Source organism: Anolis carolinensis, chromosome 1, assembly GCF_035594765.1.
Source record: "Anolis carolinensis isolate JA03-04 chromosome 1, rAnoCar3.1.pri, whole genome shotgun sequence".
NCBI classification, from domain to species: domain Eukaryota; kingdom Metazoa; phylum Chordata; class Lepidosauria; order Squamata; family Dactyloidae; genus Anolis; species Anolis carolinensis.
Window position 1 is genome coordinate 360571209 of NC_085841.1, and position 19803 is coordinate 360591011.

At 45.0% G+C, this 19803-nt stretch overlaps 1 protein-coding gene across 2 annotated transcripts in view; it reads left to right on the forward strand.

Annotated features, from left to right (window-relative positions):
- The first annotated feature begins 13280 nt into the window (after window positions 1-13280).
- The window catches only part of naa30 (N-alpha-acetyltransferase 30, NatC catalytic subunit), a 28962-nt gene continuing 22439 nt past the window's right edge, over window positions 13281-19803 (forward strand). The window contains exons 1-2 of one of the 2 annotated variants that reach the window (XM_062968648.1): window positions 13281-13486; window positions 16194-16940. In XM_062968648.1, the coding sequence (XP_062824718.1) occupies window positions 16197-16940 (744 nt within the window). In that variant the 5' untranslated portion in view covers window positions 13281-13486; window positions 16194-16196. Of the gene's footprint in view, window positions 13487-15802; window positions 16070-16193; window positions 16941-19803 lie in introns of those variants that run through there. The other variant, XM_003225790.4, reaches the window with a different exon arrangement.

Genomic DNA, 19803 nt, shown 5'->3' on the forward strand with positions numbered 1-19803 from the left:
CTATGACCAACAGAAAATATTGGAGGGATTTGGGAGGAATTGACAGTGATTTGGGAGAGATGTAGTTACCTATCTCCGGAGAGCACTGAAAATTAATATGTGTTTTATGATGGTCTTTGGTGACCCCTCTGACATCCTCTCACGACCCCCCCAGGGGTCCTGACCCCCAGGTTGAGAAACAGGTTGAGTGGCTAATCAAATTAATGGAAATTAAAAATATGGACAGAGTAACATACATAATACCCAAACATCAAGGCATACCAAAGAAAAGTACAGACTGGAAACCCTTACTAGATTATATTAGGAAAGAGAAAAATAATAATAATATAAAGACAACCAAATCTGACTAAACAATGACGAGAATTCTTGTTAATATAGAGAAGCGAACTTTCAAACAGAAGATTACCAAAACAAGAGAAGGGTTTTTTTTCTTTTTTCCCCTTCTCCCACTACAAAATGGTATAGATGAGGATGGAAGTCAAATAAAGCTTGGAGAAGATCATGATGCTGGGGAAATGGAAGGAAAAAGGAAGAGAGGCCGACCAAGGGTGAGATGGATGGACAGTATCCTTGAAGTGACTGGCGTGACCTTGAAGGAACTGGGGGCGGCAGAGATGGCCAACAGGAAGCTCTGGTCTGGACTGGTCCATGAGGTCACGAAGAGTGGGAAACGACTGCGTGAATGAAGAAGAAGAAGCAAACACAATCATATACAAAACACATTACTAGTGGAGGCTTGAAGAAGGTTGCTATTTCCAACATGTTTTAATATCTGAAAGGATGTGACATGAAGAACTAAATACTGCTTGCTTTCTCCTGCTCTCGAAACTAGGACACAATGGAGCCAAGGATTCATAGAATCATAGAATTGTAGAGTTGGAAGAGACCTCATGGGCTTTCCAATCCAACCCCCTGCCAAGAAGCAGGAAATCATGTTTAAAGCACCCCCGAAAGATGTCCATCCAGCGTCTGCTTAAAAGCCTCCAAAGAAGGAGCCTCCACTAAGCAAGGAGCCTCCAAACTAAAGCAAAAGAGATTCCACATAAACATTAGGAATAACCTCCTAACAGTCAGAGGTGTTCAACAGTGGAATATGATGCCTTGATGTGAGGATGTCAGACACTGGATGGACATCCTGACATCTGTCAGGAGGGCTCAGATTGTGTATTCCTGTGTGGCAGAAGGGGGTGGACTGGGTGGCCCATTTGGTTTCTTCCAATTCTAGGAGTCTAGAAAATATTTCACCTTTTGGAAGCAGTTTTTTAACCCACAAAATCAACACAGAGTGAGGCTTCATGCAACAACCACACTACGGCAAGCTTTGTCGTTGCAGCCCTCAAATGCTTTTAGTTTGAGAGCACCTTCTTTTGCGTTTATAGCATTGTTAATGTTTGCTCCAGACTTACATCTCTAGTCATATTTTTTGTGGGCTCCCCCCACCAAGTTAATCACAGCTTTCTGGTCGCCCTGACTCAACCAGAAAGCAAAGCTAATGCAAAACTCACGGTGTTTCTGCTGCTGGCTAAGAGGCGTCAAATCGTTCATAAATAAACCTACCCCCTTACAAGGAAAGACAATGGAATTATTCGCACTCCTACTACCTCCAATTACTCTAAGAGCAACAATTAGAAGGTTGTACTCCTCCAGCCTCCCCAAGGAGAAAATGGGAGAAAAGTGTTCCATTAGCCGGAGCGAGTGGCGAATTTCCTTCCTATTAGCCCCAAGGGTGTGCCACTATCACCCGAGGGAAGCCAGGGCCATAGGGAACAATTAAAGATCCTGGCAATTAGGCCTTCTGATGGGCACCCCGTCCGACCTAATGAGAGAATTAACCCAGGAAAGAAAGAAAGAAGGAAGGAATAAAAGAGAGATAAGCACGCTTCGTGATACAACCTTTAGTAGTGGATCATTGACAAAATGGCACCAGCCCTCTTTCACAGACCTTGCCAAAGTACAACCACCAGGATTCCATAGCATTGAGCCATGGTAGTTAAAGTGGTGTCAAACTGTGTTAATTCTACAATGTGGATGCGCCTTAAAGTTGCAGAAACACATGGGAATTCTGAATTGCAACAATGCATAACTGGGCACCAGCAGGACTTCTTCGAGGTTCACCACACACACTTCATGGCCATGTTCAAGTAGCATTCTCTCCTGACGTTTCACCTGCATCTGTGGCTGGCATCTTCAGAGGGTTTGTTGGCAGTGAGGCCTGTGGAGTGTAAAATGTCTGACGGATATTGACCATGGCGTCTCACTAGAGGATCTAGAGATTGGATTGCTGTGAGTGTTTTGGGCTGTATGGCCATGTTCAAGTAGCATTCTCTCCTGATGTTTCACCTGCATCTGTGGCTGGCATCTTCAGAGGTCCTGTTGGCAGTGAGGCTTATGGAGTGTAAATCTAATGGTCAATGTCTGATGGATATTGACCATGGTGTCTCACTAGAGGATCTAGAGATTGGATTGCTGTGAGTGTTTTGGGCTGTATGGCCATGTTCAAGTAGCATTCTCTCCTGATGTTTCACCTGCATCTGTGGCTGGCATCTTCAGAGGTCCTGTTGGCAGTGAGGCTTATGGAGTGTAAATCTAATGGTCAATGTCTGATGGATATTGACCATGGTGTCTCACTAGAGGATCTAGAGATTGGATTGCTGTGAGTGTTTTGGGCTGTATGGCCATGTTCAAGTAGCATTCTCTCCTGATGTTTCACCTGCATCTGTGGCTGGCATCTTCAGTGGTCCTGTTAACAGTGAGGCTACTGGAGTGTATACTTGTGGAATAATGTCCAGGGTGGGAGGAAAAACCCTTGTCTGTTTGAAGCAAGTGTGAATGTTGCAATTAGCAAGCATGCTACAAACAGACAAGGGCTCTTTCTCCCACCCTAGACATTATTCCACGGGTATATACACTCCACTTGTGTCATTGTCCACAGAACTTCTGAAGATGCCAGCCACAGATACAGGCAAAACAGATACAGGAGAGAATGCTACAGGAACATGGCCATGTAGCCCAAAAAACTCACAGCAACCCAGTCTCTAGATTTTCAAATGAGACACCATGGTCAACGTGTATCAGACACTGACCATTAGATTTATGTTGGAGGACCCAGATACTCCTAGAGAAAACACTTCTCTAGAAATCTCTTTGTGTAGACTTTGCACTCAGATTTATTTTAGTGAATAGGGAAGCTATTCCACCCCTTGAAAAGTGAGTAACACCAAGACCATGGCACCTATTGATTATTTGGAAAGGCAAATGCGAAACTCCAGTTTTCGTTTTCGGGAAGATTTATAGGCTTGGAAACTATCCCTGCAGCTAACAAGTCCAGTTCCTTGCCATGTTACAAACAGTATTTCCCCAGATTCCAAAGAGAAGGAATGATGCTGGTAAAACAGCATCTGTCACTTCTATCAAGAACAATTTGATCACTAAAGAATCAATCTTTTCATCAGAGGAGAAATCAGCTTACGCAAGCTCTACCTTGTAGCAGGCATCAAACCTGCAAAACCAGTTTGATCAGAGCTTGCAGAAGGAAGATGGGATATTTTCCATTTAGATTAGTTGTCCGAGAACCCTTGGTTTTTCATTAGGGCTGCAGTAAAAGCACTCATATCTCCGTTAACAAGGGCCGGATCTACACTGCCATATAATCCAGATCATTAGAGCAGATAATCCAGATTACCAGTATCTGCTTTGAACTGGATATGCGTCTACACTGTCATATGATCCAGTTCAAGGAAGATAATATATATCTTATATAGCAGTGTAGATGGAGCCATAACCTCTAAAGCCCCGTCTATGCTATCTAAATCTTGGTTATCTGCTTTGAACTGGATTATATGAGTCTACAATGCCATATAATCCAGTTCAAAGAAGGTAATCTGGATTTTATATGGCAGTGTGGAAAGAGCCATAGCCTCTAAAGACTCATTCATACTACTATACAAAATCCAGATTATCTGCTTTGAACTGGATTATGAGTCTACACTGCCATATAATCCAGTTCAAAGAAGATACAGTAGAGTCTCACTTATCCAACACTCGCTTATCCAACGTTATGGATTATCCAACACGTTTTTGTAGACAATGTTTTCAATATATCGTGATATTTTGGTGCTAAATTAGTAAATACAGTAATTACTACATAGCATTACTGCATATTGCACTACTTTTTCTGTCAAATTTGTTGTGTAACATGATGTTTTGGTGCTTAATTTGTAAAATCATAACCTAATTTGATGTTTAATAAGCTTTTCCTTAATCTCTCATTATCCGACATATTCGCTTATCTAACTTTCTGCCGGCCCGTTTATGTTGGATAAGTGAGACTCTACTGTAATTTGATTATATGGCAGTGTAGTTGCTCCGAGTCCTGTATTGGGAGATGGGACAAGATATAAATAACTTATTATTATTATTATTATTATTATTATTATTATTATTATTATTATATAACCCAGTTCAAAGCAGATAATCTGGGATCTCATACTGGATTGTATGGCAGTGTAGATTCAGGCTAGGCCCCTTCTACACTGCCATATAAAATCCAGGATTATCTACTTTGAACTGGATTATATGGCAGTGTAGACACATATAATCCAGTTCAAAACAGATGTGGATTATCTGCTTTGATAATCTGGATTATATGGCAGTGTAGATCCAGCCTGGGAGGGAGGAAATATAAAGTACCGTACAACCCCTGTTTTTGCAATGGATGAATTCCAAGTCCTGCTATAGATATCTGAAAAATAGTTGAAAGTAGTGAGTATATTGATTATACTTGGGCCATAAGAATACCATAGAATTGTATTGGAAGACCTGAAGAGGTCCATAAGCATTTCCGGTAGGAAGCGATACTTCCTGGGGCGTGGATACGTGAAACCATGGATACTGAATTCGTGGGTACACGGGCTGTGGTGTATTTATAACAAAACATTACTCTTCCCTGCACCACTTTGTTTTGCAAAGTCTCTTCTTTCCTAACTGAGAAAAAGTTTAATGAATTTGGGGTCTCTCCAAACTCCCCCTCCCTCAGAAAAAAAAGTCATTACGATACGTTACCAATGTACTCATTTGAAAAATTCATTAGATTTCTGTTTTCATGTAAATACCTCTGCCAAATTGTATTAACAAAGCCTAGCCTATTAGGGTTCATGGTTCACATAGTATCTCAAAAGGAATAATTGTATAACTGCTCAGTGAAAACAAAGTAAATGTTCCTCTTGAGCCTCTGCAATTAAAAAACGGGAAATTAGAACTATTCAGGCTCAAAAATGCAAATATGGCATGTTTCCCACTAGCAGGAAAATAAAATGATTATAAGCGGCAGGAGATGCAGAAAGTCTTGGATCTTCTTTGAAATGGCGGCTTTTGCAAACCACTGGGACTCTTGGAATTATATGTTTTTAGGAAAGACAGGCCTTGCCACAAGGTGATGATTTAAAACAACAATGTTGCGGAGCAAAACTCAATATGATGTTTTCCTGTTTAACCCACGATGACATTCTTGGTTCCTGGGAATTTCACTCACACAAACACAAAAATGTGCACCAAGCCAGATCTCATCCTTGCAAATGCTAACACATCAATGTTAGGATTGCTGGGTTGTTGCTTTTCCAAAAGCAATTAGTTGCTTGACACTCATGACTGCAAGGAAGAAATGACATTATGTATTAATAACATATTTGTAATATATCACCTTTCATATGGTGATGGCTGTTAGGATGTCAAACTGGGCATTTCTACACTGACATAATCCAGAATATCAAGTCAGATAATCCAGATTATTTGTTTTGAACTGGATTATCTGAATCTACACTGCCATATAATCCAGTTCAAAACAGATTATCTGGATTTTATACAGCTGTGGAGAAAGGGCCTTGGAGAAGACATTTTAAACCAGGGGTCCTCAAACTGTGGCCCTCCAGCTGTTTGAGCATCCAACTCCCAGAATTCTGGACCATTGATCAATCTGGCTAGGGCTTCTGGGAGTTGGAGGCCAAAACAGCTGGAGGGCCACAGTTTTAGGATGCCTATTTTAAACAAATTCATGAGCAATCTAATCCACAAAAGTCAAAACCACACATGTGGGGAGAAGGGGGATGTACTTCTATTTTGTTTTTTGGTATTAGCATTCCATTGTCCAATTGGACTGGTATGGTCCAAACATAGTGAGATAAGAGGTGGTGCCATGACAAACCTTCTAATGTGCAATTTGGCAGGGAGATTAGCCTTCTGTTTTCCTACATTTTAGACAATTGTTAAAAGATCTTAAGTTTCTCACTCTTCCTCCCACATTTCCCCTTTGTCACCAGCTCCGCTGCAAATTGAGGCCAATGTGCAAAACCTTAGCAGAGGGAAGAGGATGAAACTTTGTGCTTCCCAGGTTGCTTCTCACTATACAATTTTATGCAATTTGGCACCAATTAAACTGCCATGACTGGGGCTGGATCTAGACTGCCAAATAATAAGATTTCAGGATGCAGGTTGACTGCATAAGGTAAAGGTTCCCCCTGACATTAGTCCAGTCATGTCTGACTCTGGGGGTTGGTGCTCATCTCCATTTCTAAGATGAAATGCCGGCATTGTCCATAGACACCTCCAAGGTCATGTGGCCGGCATGACTGCATGGAGCTCCGTTTCCTTCCCGCCGGAGTGGTACCTATTGAGTTACTCACCTTGGCATGTTTTCGAACTGCTAGGTTGGCAGAAGCTGGAGCAACAGCGGACGCTCACTCCGTTCCCGGGATTTGAAACTGGGACCTTTCGGTCAGCAAGTTCAGCAGCTCAATGCTTTAACACACCGCTACCAGGTTGACTGCATAGAACTGGATTATATGGATTATATGGTGTGTAATCAAATTCACTGCAGTTAATCTGCATTCTGAAACTGCATTATATGGCAGTCTAGATCCAATCTCAGTGATATTGGAGTTTTACACAGCCTTGAACCTTCTCTACGAAAGAGTGTCGGTGCCTCACCAAACTACAACTCCAAGGATTCAATAGCAACCAGTGATGGCTGTTAGGGTGTCAAACTGCATTAATTCCATAGTGTAGATGCACCTCCAAGTTAGCTCAGGCAAAGGTTAATTGTGCATCCTCTTCTATCTTGTCTGTTCTTTCTAATAACTTTTGCTGCTGGCCAATGCTCTAATGCTGCTTGATCACACCCGTCCCCGTTTTCCTCTGAAATGTTGAAGGATGTGCCATAGCATCTGCAGCTGTGCTACGCTTTGCAACTCCAAACCACGGATGATAATCCAAGAGGCTCAATTTATGCCATTCATGGGCCATCAGCAACATGTCCCAGTTGGACGGTGTTCTTTTTTGCTTTGCTCTTGGAGTTCTCCCATCAGCCAAGAGGTGTATTATATCAAAATGAAAATGCATTAGAACACAAGCCAGCATGATAGGTGAACCTGCCGTTTCCTCGCAGAACGCGAATATAGACTAACTGTTTCTCTTGCTCACGGAAAGCGTAATCACTTATGCACAGCTGGAATAAGTCTGGATCTCATTCAAAAATAAATAAATAGCTTTTGGGGGGGGGGGGGAGTCTCAGCAGATCCCAGTTGCTTGCATCGCATTGCCATAGAAACAAAACAGAGGTATAAGCCAAACAGGTCCCTTCTGTGTTCTCAATTCATTTTTGCGATGTAATATCCAGGGGTTTTTCAGTGATGGAAAGGAAATGCAAGAAAGGTAAGGTAATGGAGCTTTAAAAGGCAGTGCTGCTTATTCCTCTTTTGGTATAAAAATATACGGGCTGCCAAGTTACACAGAATTCTTTAGCAAAGGAAGTGTGAAACCTATATACTCTGCCACACATTTTAGCAATACTGATTTGGCTTCTCTTAGAACCATTTTTCACATCAATATGTGCAAAATCCAGGTTTCCAGCAAGTATGGTTTTCAGAATATTGTAGCTAATCCCAGCACACCTGAAATATGAAATACTGTATGCTTATTCCATACTCATAATGGTAGCTGCTGCATCATTACCTCCAACCGTCCTACATGGCAATCCTAGTATATTCTCTGCCATCCCATTTTTCAGCTGCTTTTAAAAGGCCACATTTTCTCCCTCCTCCCACTTTCCCCCTTTGTTTTCAGCTTACTACAATTGCCACAAGCTCAGTTCAAAGTCCAAAAGTAGTTTGCACTCAGTTTATTCAGCGGCAGATAGAAGGGAGGAGAAACATTTATCACTGGGAACACTGAGGTTGGAAATAAGAAGGCTGAGAGAGGACATGAGAGCCATGTTTAAATATCTGAAAAGATGTCACATTGAAGAAGGAGACAGCTCATTTTTAGCTGTTCTAGAGACTATGATACAATGGAATAATGGATTCAAATGGCAGGAAGAGATACCACCTAAACATTACAAAGAACATTGTGATGGTAAGAGCTAATTGACAGTGGAATATGCTGCCTCAAAATGTAGTGGAGACTCTTTCTATGGAGGTTTATGAGCAGAGGCTGGATGGCCTTCTGTTGGGAGTGCCATGTTTCTTTCTACATGGAAGAACTTTGGACTGGATGGCCATTTTGGTTTCTTCTAACTCTGGGATTCTCTGATTCTTTTATGAGGGATTTCAATGCAGAAAGAGACCCCTCACTTTCTTGGTCATTTTAGGACTTTTTTTTAATAATGTCAGAAGCGACTTGAGAACATACTGCCTGTCGCTTCTGGTGTGAGAGAATTGGCCATCTACAGAGATGTTGCCCAGGGGATACCTGGATGTGATAGCTGGGAGGCTTCTCTCATGTCCTCGCAAGCAAGAGCTGACAGACAAGAGCTCACCCCGTTTCGCAGATTCGAATCAGCAACTTTCAGGTCAGCAACTCAACCTTCAGGTCAGCAGTTCAGCCAGCACAAGGGTTTAACCCATTGCACCACCACGGCTTCTATTTTAGGACTAAGGACAAAGGACAGAAAAGAACAGGTAATAAAATTTCAACTCCATTCACAACAGAAAGATAACTTCCCTTGAGATCAAAACATTTACTTTCTCAATGAGTCTCTGTATTATGACACCTGGAAAAAATGTTTTCCGTGCTTTATAAGTATAGAGAACACTTTCATAGGTCCTCCAACGTAGTTCTATCCTGAGGTTCTGCAGAAGTTGATCATAGATTTGCAATTGATCTTATCTCCCTAATGAGCACCTAGTTAAAATATATTTGCAATCACATTTGGCACATTCAGGACAACTTCAAGACAGATGCAAAAGTAGAATAGGAAGAGGTGCCTGGAAAGATTGCAGCAGAAATAATCCTGTCAATTGTGTTTGAGTTCTTGCTGTAAGAGGAACTTGATGCACGAGATTGCTATCCAACATTGCCCTCTAGTGATGCCTGTTTGTTAACACATTGCAATCTGAAATTCCAGAATCCTAATTGCTTGGGCCATGTAAGGTAAAGGTAAAGATTTTCCCCTGACATTAAGTCTAGTAGTGTCCAAATCTGGGGGTTGGTGCTCATCTCCATTTCTAAGCCGAAGAGCCGGAGTTGTCCATAAATATCTCCAAGGTCATGTGGCCGGCATGACTTCATGGATTTTCCCGCCACACCTATTAATCTACTCACATTTGCATGTTTTTGAACTGTTAGGCTGGCAGAAGCTGGAGATAACAGCGGGAGCTCACTCCACTCCCTGAATTCGAACCGGTGACCTTTTGGTCAGGAAGTTTAGCAGCTCAGCGGTTTAATCCACTGCGCCATCGGGGGCTCCTATAGGGCCATGTAAAAGGTAAAGGTTTCCCCTGACGTTAAGTCCAGTCATGTCCAGTCATGACTCTGGGGGTTGGTGCTCATCTACATTTCTAAGCCGAAGAGCCGGCGTTGTCCATAGACACCTCTAAGGTCATGTGGCCAGCATGACTGCATGGGCCATGTAAACAGGAGCTATAGTGGCAAAACCACTGAGAGCAAAATTCATCAATATATTCACTACATCCACTCCTCTTCCAAAGAAATCAAACTGATACCGAATACGCCTTCTAAGGCTCTGCATGATTTGGATCTGTGTTCAATTCGGATCACATTGAACTGGACCTGAGACGTTTCAATCTGCATACGGAGTCCAAACTGAGTTTTGGGAACCAGATTACCAGGCATCTCCCCTTTGACTCTAGTGGGTCTTGCGATGGGATTTTTTTTAGGTTATGCTACTTTTTTGGGGGGAACAAATGTTAAAAGTCTAGGGGTGCATCTACACTATAGGATTAATGCAGTTTGAAACCACTTTAACTGTCATGGCTCAGTTCTATGGAAACTGGAAGTTTGATGGGGCAGTAAACCTCTTTGGCAGAGGCTAAAGATCTTGTAAAACTACAAATCCCATGATTCCACAGCATTGAGCCATGGCAGTTACAGTAGTATCAAATGGCATTAATTCTACAGTGTGTAGATGCACCTTGAGTAAGAAGATCAGCTCTCATCATGGCAGGTGGCCACCTGGGCTAGCATTTGAAACTTCTTTCTCATGCTCTGATATTCCAGACTCCCATCCCTTTCAAAATTGCCAAGGCCCCATCTACACTGCCATATAATGCAGTTTGAACTACCGGCTGTTGGGAATTGTGGGAGTTCAAGTCCAAAACACCTGGAGGGCTGAAGTCTGTCCATGCCTGTACTACACTGTTAAAGCACTGTTATTCCCCTTTAACTTCTATGGCTGCCTTCTATGGAATCCTGGGATTTGCAGTTTAGGGAAGGTCCTTTGAATTCTCAGTCAGAGAGGTACTGAGCCTCTCTAAACTACAAACCCCAAAATGCCACAAGATGCAAATGGAGTAGCAGCACTTTATCAGTGTAGTGATGGTATTATCCAGCCCACATTGTGCAAGTTCGGTCCCGTTGGACAGTCATCCTTAATGTGTCCATTATCTATCGCATGGCCATCATCTACTGCTGTATTGTTGTCCTTGAAGCTCCAGAGCTTGGAATATCTTAAAGAAGGAGCCCAAGTCTGAACATGAAATTCATTTATGTTTCCTATACATCTTATAAACATAGCTCGAAGGTAATATTACATTGTTGAAAACAAGACCACAAAATGATGATGAATTAGGGAGCCTGCATGGCCTTTACTCCTAGTTTCTGAATTATTTTCATTAAGCCCTGGGACTGTTGCATAAACACACTCTACACACCTCAAACTTCAGAGGATTGCAACATCTCAGGTCCCTTCCACACAGCCATATAACCCAGAATATCAAGGTAGAAAATCCCACAATATCTGCTTTGAACTGGGTTATCTGAGTCCACACTGTCATATATTCCAGTTCAAAGCAGATGTGGGATTTTATTCAGCAGGGTGGAAGGGGCCTTAGTTAACATAATCCCGCACAATGCCCCAGGAAGTCACATGGGGTACACAATGAGCCTTTGGGTCTTTTCTTGATATGATCTGACTTATTCCTGGGAATGTTTCCTCATCCCTGTCACCAAATTGAACCCCTTCCTGGGGTTTCCATTGATACAGCCAACATCCCGAGCACACTTTTGTTTACTGGAATGGCACCTATTGTATTAACCAGAGCTAAGATATCAAAACCCATTTCAGCCTATTATTTCTTTCCCCACCACATTTGTTTCCGATTGCACCTTTCTCCAGGGCGGATCAATAAATGGACACAAATCTTCAAAATGATCCAATGACAGCTTTGTAAAGTTTCCCACCATGATCACGCGAGCGGTCTAGCCACTTCATTTAGTGCCAGGGGAAGTCTCTGAGTTCTTTGGTTTCCATCACAGATAATCTCCGATGCCAGCTTGACCGGGGCGGGTCGGTGTTGCTTGTGTTATTGGATCTCACAGCAGCATTTGACACAGTCGATCACAATCTTCTGACCCACCGCCTTGCCGTTGCTGGAGTTAGGGGGACAGCTTTAAATTGGCTGGCCTCCTTTCTTCACAACCGTGGACAGCGAGTGGAAGGGGGGGGCCTGGTCTCTGAGAGGTCCCCTCTACATTGTGGGGTTCCTCAGGGGGCCATTCTCTCCCCTCTGTTGTTTAACATCTATATGCAACCACTTGCTCAGCTGGTCCGAGATTTCGGGCTCGAGTGTTATCAATATGCTGACGACACTCAGCTTGTGTTAAAGATGGAAGGCCAACCGGAGTCTGTACCCGACAGTTTTCACCAGTGCCTCGAGGCCATTATTGGATGGTTGCGTTCCAGTAGGTTGAGGGTGAATCCAGCAAAGACGGAGATCCTATGGCTGGGCCGACCGGGCAGTGGGGATATCCAGGTGCCAACCCTGGATGGCGAAGTGCTACGCCCGTCTTCACTAGTAAAGAGTCTGGGAGTCCTCTTGGACCCTTCACTGACGATGCAGGCCCAGGTCTCCGCCGTTACCAAAACTGCCTTTTTTCATCTTCGGCAGGCTAGACGGCTAGCCCCCTATCTATCTAGGCACAACCTGGCTACAGTGATCCAGGCTACAGTCATCTCGAGACTGGATTACTGTAATGCCCTTTACATTGGCCTTCCTGTGTCGGTGATCCGGAAGCTCAAATTGGTGCAAAATGCAGCTGCCCGGCTCCTTGCGGGAGTCCCGATAAGATGCCACATAACACCAATCTTACGGCAGCTGCACTGGTTACCAATTGAGCACCGGATCACTTTCAAAGTGATGGTGCTTACCTTCAAGGCCTTACATGGTCCAGGGCCGATGTACCTGAGGGACCGCCTCACCCCCTACAAACCCCAGAGATCCTTCCGTTCTGAGGACCAAGACCTGCTGGAAGTCCCCAGTTTTAAGACCTTACGTCTAACTGCAACTAGACGCAGAGCCTTTTCAGTAGTGGCGCCATCTCTGTGGAACACCTTGCCACCTGAAGTTCGTGCCTTGCGGGACTTGTTGGCCTTCCGCAGGGCATGTAAGACACACCTGTTTTGGCAGCCTTTTGAATTCTGTTGCTGATGTTTTAAAAGGTGCTTTTAGGATGTTTTAAAGATTTTTTTTAATGATGTTTTTAAAATGTTTTTTAAATTGTTGATTTTAGCCGGTTCTTGTAAGCCGCTCCGAGTCCTAGGGGAGTGGCGGCATATAAGTTTTAAAAATAAATAAATAAATAAAATAAAAGCCAGGTCCCTGTACAACACAAAGGGCTCTTTGCGAACCTTTGAGCACAACATCGCAGACAATCTGCCAAGAGCTGCCAGTTCTGACATCACGAGCCGCTTTGTGACTTCAGGAAAAGAGAACATGACCTCTGCAGACTGAAACAGGTTTCTTCCAACTAGACTTCTTAAGGAATTCTGCACAAAGCAACGCTACAAGGAGGCAGTATTTGGCTTGCTCAATCTCAATGGTGCCCAAGCAATGCACTAACTCACGGAATAACAAACACACTGCGTTAGATCCATTCCCAATTTAGTGCCTTTGGGATACGTTGGACTACAACAACCATCACCCCAACAGGCCAAGAGATGGGATAGCAAATACGGAAGGCACTGGAGAGCTATAAGGAGGTAACACCCGACTGGTTTTACACAACTGTTGCATGTACATGGCTTTCAATACAAAATGCCCTTACTGTCCGCAGAGGTTTATTATTTATTTATTTATTTATATTCCGCCCTTCTCACCCCGAAGGGGACTCAGGGCGGATCACAATATACACACACATGGCAAACATTCATTGCCATATGAACATAGAGACAGAGACAAAGACAAAGAGGCAATTTAACCTTCTCCAGCTTCCTGAGGGTATGCTTGATTCCAGCCACAGGGGGAGCAGCTGCTTCATCATCCACTGTGACGCCGAGTCCTTGGATACTTCCTCATTCCAAACGCTGCTGGATGATTTTATGGTGTCATTAATTAGTTAAATTAGCCTCCCCACATAAATGGTACCTACATTTCCAACTTGATAGATGCAACTATCTTTCGGGTTGCTTAGGTCAACAACGGGCAGGGCTATTTTTTTATTTTAATGTTCAGGTCCTCACTCCGACAAGGGCTGGCCTCGAACTCATGACCTCTTGGTCATAGTGATTTATTGCAGCTGGCTACTAAACAGCCTGCGCCACAAGTTGGGTTCCGGGATCCAAGATATCTTCTTATGTTTTTACACTCCTATGACTGATGTAGTGCAGATGTTGAAGTTTTAGTATATCATGGTAGCAAAGGACAAACACACAAGCAGCTGTACTATTGATCCATATCAACAGTTCTAGCACTTTTAATCCCTGCAGGTCTTTCCTAACACTAATGAATCATTACCTATTGAAAACTATGGATTATCTGCTTTGATATGGCAATGTAGAAGGGACCAGTATGACTTGGCCAAGGTTATCTGTGGGTTTCCATGGAAGGGATCTGAGCCATGTTTTCCATAACTAACCCAACATTGTTAAGATACCCTGTTGCCAGGATATCGCCTTCCTAGTTTCTGAAAAGAACGGAGGAGCCAGGGATGAGTTGGAGTAACAGATAACGTCAGCATATCTTCTTATCAAAGAGTCTTGGTACTTGAACCCTATTACATTTAACTCCTGATATAACACTGTTCAAGACCCCATATGTCTTCATACACAAAACTCCATAAATAATAGAACAAAGGAGGGTGGAGGACCCTTCCACTCAGCTGTATAAAATCCACACTGAACTGGATTATATGGCAGTGTGGGCTCAGATAACCCAGTTCAAAACAAATATTGTGGAATATCCGCCTAGATATTCTGGGTTATAATTTATATGGCTATGTGGAAAGGGCCTTCCTTTTTCCTTCCTCTCCTTCTTTGTTTCCCTTCCCTTCCAACTTTCCTTTTTGTCCTTCTTTCCTTCCTTTACCTTTTCTTCCTTTCTTCCCATCTTTCTTCCTTCTTTTTCTTCCTTCTTCCTTGTCTTCCTTCTTCCCTTCCCTTCATTCCTTTCCTTGAACATGACCATAATACAAAGGTTTGATACTTGAACCTGACTATAATCCCAATGTCTTGAAACTTGAAACAAGATTTGTAATCCCTTCCTTCTTTCCTTTCCTTCCATTGCTTCATTGATCAGGAAGCAATGAAAACTATAAAGATTAAGACAAGGTCCTTTGCAGATCAAGGTATGAAGTAGAAAACGTGCAGGTTCGTGTGAATGCTGAACACGTCTCCTCCTTTTTCCCCCCTCAGAAATCCTTCCCGCCTATTTGGTGTCTCTTCTGCACATGCGCCACATTCTGCCCAGCCTTGACAAAAGGGCTTTTCCACAGAGAGTCGAAAAGCGTCCCTTTTACGACAAGGAGGAAGAAAAGGACGGAACCAATGACAAAACCAAGTGATTCCCCCTTTTCCGGCGTGGTCTGAGTTAGCCGTAAAACGCGAGCGGGCGCCATGGAAACGGAGGGAAGGAGGGAGAGAGAGCGAAACGGGCGAGGCCACGCCCTCTCCTCGGCTCGCCTCCGCCCTGTCTTAAAGTGAGGCCACGCCCCCTTGTAGTCTTTTTCTTCGTTTTACAGCGAGGCCACGCCCCCTCCTCGGCTCCCCCGCCCTGTCTTAAAGCGAGTCCACGCCCCCTTGTGTTCATTCCCTTCGCATTTAAAGCGAGGCCACGCCCCCTCCTCGGCTCCTCTGTCTTAAAGTGAGGCCACGCCCCTCCTAGTCTTTTTCTTCGCTTTTACAGCGAGGCCACGCCCCCTCCTCTGCTCTCCCGCCCTGTCTTAAAGTGAGGCCACGCCCCCTTCTATTCTTTTCCTCGCTTTTACAGCGAGGCCACGCCCCCTCCTCGACTCCCCCGCCCTGTCTTAAAGTGAGGCCACTCCCCCTTGTATTCCTTCCCTTCGCTTTCAAAGTGAGGCCACGCCCCGTCTTATAGTGAGGCCACGCCCCTTCTGTTCCCTCTCTTCTCTCCTATAACGAAGCCACGCCTCCTTCTGAACCCTTCTCAGGCCACGCCCCTTCTCCTTTCCTCGCGAGCCAGCCGTAAAGCGAGGCGCCGCCGCCGCCGTAAAAACACACACACACTTTGGTCGCGGCCTGGTCCTGACAGGAAACCTCTCCCTCGCTTTACGGCCGCTGGATAAGGCGAGCGGGAGGCGACGCGGCCGCTGCTGAGGAGACTTCGGGGTGAGAACCAGTCCGGGCTGGATCTGTTTGGAAGGGGAGCTATGATGATTATTTGACGGAAGGGGAGTTTCAGGAGGTGTTTGTTGACTGAGGAGGTGCTTCTTTCTCTCTCTCCTCCTCTCAGGACATGGCGGAGGTACCGCCGGGGCCTAGTCGCAGCCTGCTCGCCTCGCCGCCCTCGCTGCTTCCGCCCTTCCCTGGAGCCGCCGAGGAGGAGGAAGAGGAGGAGGAGGAGGGAGAAGGGAGGAGGAGGAGGAGAAGGCCCGAGGAAGGGGAAGGAGGACAAGGCGAGGCCGGGGATGAAGGCCTCCCTCTCCGCCGCCCGCCCTGCCCGCCGCACCGCCTCCACCACCAGCTCAACGGGCTCATCGCGGGGCCCCACTTGCGGGGCGCCCTCAAGGGCAAGGCCTTGACCGGCAGCAAGGCCGCCGCGGGCCACGAAGAGCCGCCCCACAGCAACCACCGCCGCCGCCTCTCCCTCCCCAAAGCAAGGACTGCCCCCCAGCACCACCACCGCCGCCCCTCGGCCGGGGACAGGAATGGGCTGGCCCTGGGCGCCGAAGGGGACGACAGCGAGGAGAAGGACGACGAAGAAGGCGAGGAAGAGGAACAACAAGAGTCCCTGCTCCTCCTGTCCAGGTCTTTGGCCCAGAAGTGCTCCACCGGCCCCCCCACCGCCACAGACTCTTCCTGGCCCTCGGGGCAAGGGGAGGAAGGGGAGGAGGAGGACCCCACGATACGATACGTGCGCTACGAGTCCGAGCTGCAGATGCCAGATATCATGAGACTGATCACCAAAGATCTGTCGGAACCCTACTCCATTTACACATATAGGTATTTTATCCACAACTGGCCTCAGCTTTGCTTTTTGGTAAGTCGGGGGTGGAGGACGGGGAGGAAAAGGTGTTGGTGGTTGTACAGGTTGGGGAAGGGTGGGTCAGTGTGGAAAAACGTTGCCTAGAAAACCAGGTTCAGTTGATATTAGATGGCAGATACCATGAAGCCAGGCATGAGCCAACTTGGGCCCTCCAGGTGTTTTGGACTTTATTTAGTTACAGTATTTATATTCCGCCCTTCTCACCCCGAAGAGGACTCAGGGCGGATCACATTACACATATAGGGCAAACATTCAATGCCATAACATAGAACAGAGACAGACGCAGGCACGGGCAGGCCTCGAACTCATAACCTCTTGGTCAGAGTGATTTGTTGCAGCTGGCTGTTAACCAGCCTGTGCCACAGCCCAACTTCGGCTCCCACTATTCCTAGCAATTGCATATACCATGAAGCCAGGCATGGGCCAACTTCTGCACCTCCAGGCGTTTTGGACTTCAACTCCCACAATTCCTAACAGCCAGTAGATAGATTCTTAGGAATAGTGGGAATTAAAGTCCAAAACACCTGGAGGGGCCAAGTTGGCCCATGCCTGATGAAGCTGATCACCAACAATATGTCGAAACCCTACTCCATTTACACATATAGGTATTTTATCCACAACTGGCCTCAGCTTTGCTTTTTGTTAAGTCAGGGGTGGAGGACAGGGAGGAAAAGGTGTTGATGTTGTACAGGTTGGGGAAGGGTGGGTCAGTGTGGAAAAATGTTGCCTAGGAAGCCAGGTTCTGTTGCTATTAGATGGCAGATACCATGAAGCCAGGCATGAACCAACTTGGGCCCTCCAGTTGTTTTGGACTTCAGCTCCCACTACAGTGTTCCCTCACTTATTGCTGGGGTTAGGTTCCAGGACCACCTGCAATAAGTGAAAATCTGCGAAGTAGGGACACTGTATTAATTTTAATATTTATACATTATTTTAGTAGTTATATACTATTTTAAGTCTTGTGTTGATAAATCGCCTCCTCCTCCTGTTGCCGCTTGGGCTCCTTTTTTCTCCCTTTGGCTTCTCCTTCCTCCCTTCCTTAGGGTGTAAATTGTAATTTTTTTATAATTTATAATATTCTTTTAGAGCTTATTGAAAAACCGTGAAACAGCGAATCCGCGAAAAGTGAATAGCGAAATAGTGAGGGAATACTGTTCCTAGCAGCTGGCATATACCATGAAGCCAGGCATGAGCCAACTTGGGCCTTCCAGGTGTTTTGGACTTCAGCTCCCACTATTCTTAGCAGCTGGCCTATACCATGAAGCCAGGCATGGGCCAACTTCTGGACCTCCAACTCCCACAATTCCTAACAGCCAGTAGGTAGATTATTAGGAATAGTGGGAATTGAAGTTCAGAACACCTGGAGAGGCCAAGTTGGCCCATGCCTGATGAAGCTGATCACCAACAATATGTCGAAACCCTACTCCATTTACACATATAGGTGTTTTATTCACAACTGGCCTCAACTTTGCTTTTTGGTAAGTCGGGGGTGGAGGACAGGGGAGGAGACGATGTCAGAAGTATATGAAAGGGAGAGAGGGTTTGTGGCTATGTGTCCACAAAGGGTGTAGTCTGTTAAAGAAGTGGTCTTGCTGGTCATATTTTGCACCTAACTTGCTATGAATTCGAGCTTCAGATGGCAGATATCCATGAGACTGATCACCAAAAATCTGTCAGAACCCTACTCCATTTACACATATAGGTATTTTATCTACTGCTGGCCTCAGCTTTGCTTTTTGGTAAGGATGGATCATTGTGGAACAAAGTTGCCTAGAAAGCCAGGTTCTGCGCCTAATTTGCTATTTAATGGTGGATACCATGAAGCCAGGCATGGGCCAACCTCAGGCCCTCCAGGTGTTTTGGACTTCAACTCCCACTATTCCTAACTGCGGGTAGACTGTTAGGAATAGTGGGAGTTGAAGTCCAAAACTACTAGAGGGATGAAGTTGGCCCATGCCTGATGAAACTGATCACCAAGAATCTGTCAAAAGGATATGTAGGGAGGGTTGATGATTACACAGGTTGGGGAAGGGTGGATAGAGTAAAAGAAGTGGCCTCGCCAGTCATGTTTTGCACCTGACTTGCTATGAATTCGAGCTGCGGATGTCAGATATCTCTGACCTGTCAAAACCTTGCTTCATTTATACATATAGGTATTTTATCCACAACCAGGCTCAGCTTTGCTTTTTGGTAAGTCAAAAGAGTTAAGGAAGGATATGTAGGGAAAAGGGAGGGTTGATGGTTATCCAAGTTGAGGAAGGGTGGATCACAAAGTTGCCTAGGACATCAAGTTCTGCACCTACTTTGCTATTAGATGGCAGATACCACGAAGCCAGGCATGGGCCAACTTCGAGCCCTCCAGATGTTTTGGACTCGCTACTCCCACAATTCCTAACTGCCAGTTGAAGTCCAAAACATCCGGAGGGCCAAAATTTGTCCATGTCTGATTAAACTGATCATCAAAGATCTGATGGAATCCTACTCCATTTACATGTATAGGTATTTTATCCACAATTGACTTCAGGTTTGCTCTTTGGTAAGTCGAGTGGAGGAGGGGGAAGGAGACGGTGTCAGAAGGCTATGGAAAGGAGGGAGGGTTGATGGCTATGTGTCCAGTAAGGGTGGACCGCGTGAAGTAAGTGGCCTCGCCGGTCATGTTTTGCACCTAATTTGTTATGAATTTGAACTGCAGATGGCAAATATCCATGATCTGTCGGAACCTTGTTTCATTTACATATACAGTATAGGTATTTTATCCACAACCAGCCTCGGCTTTGCTTTTTGGTTAAGTCAGGAGAGGAGGTAAAGAAGTACAGTATATGTAAGAAAGATGGTTATACAAGTTGAGGAAGGATGG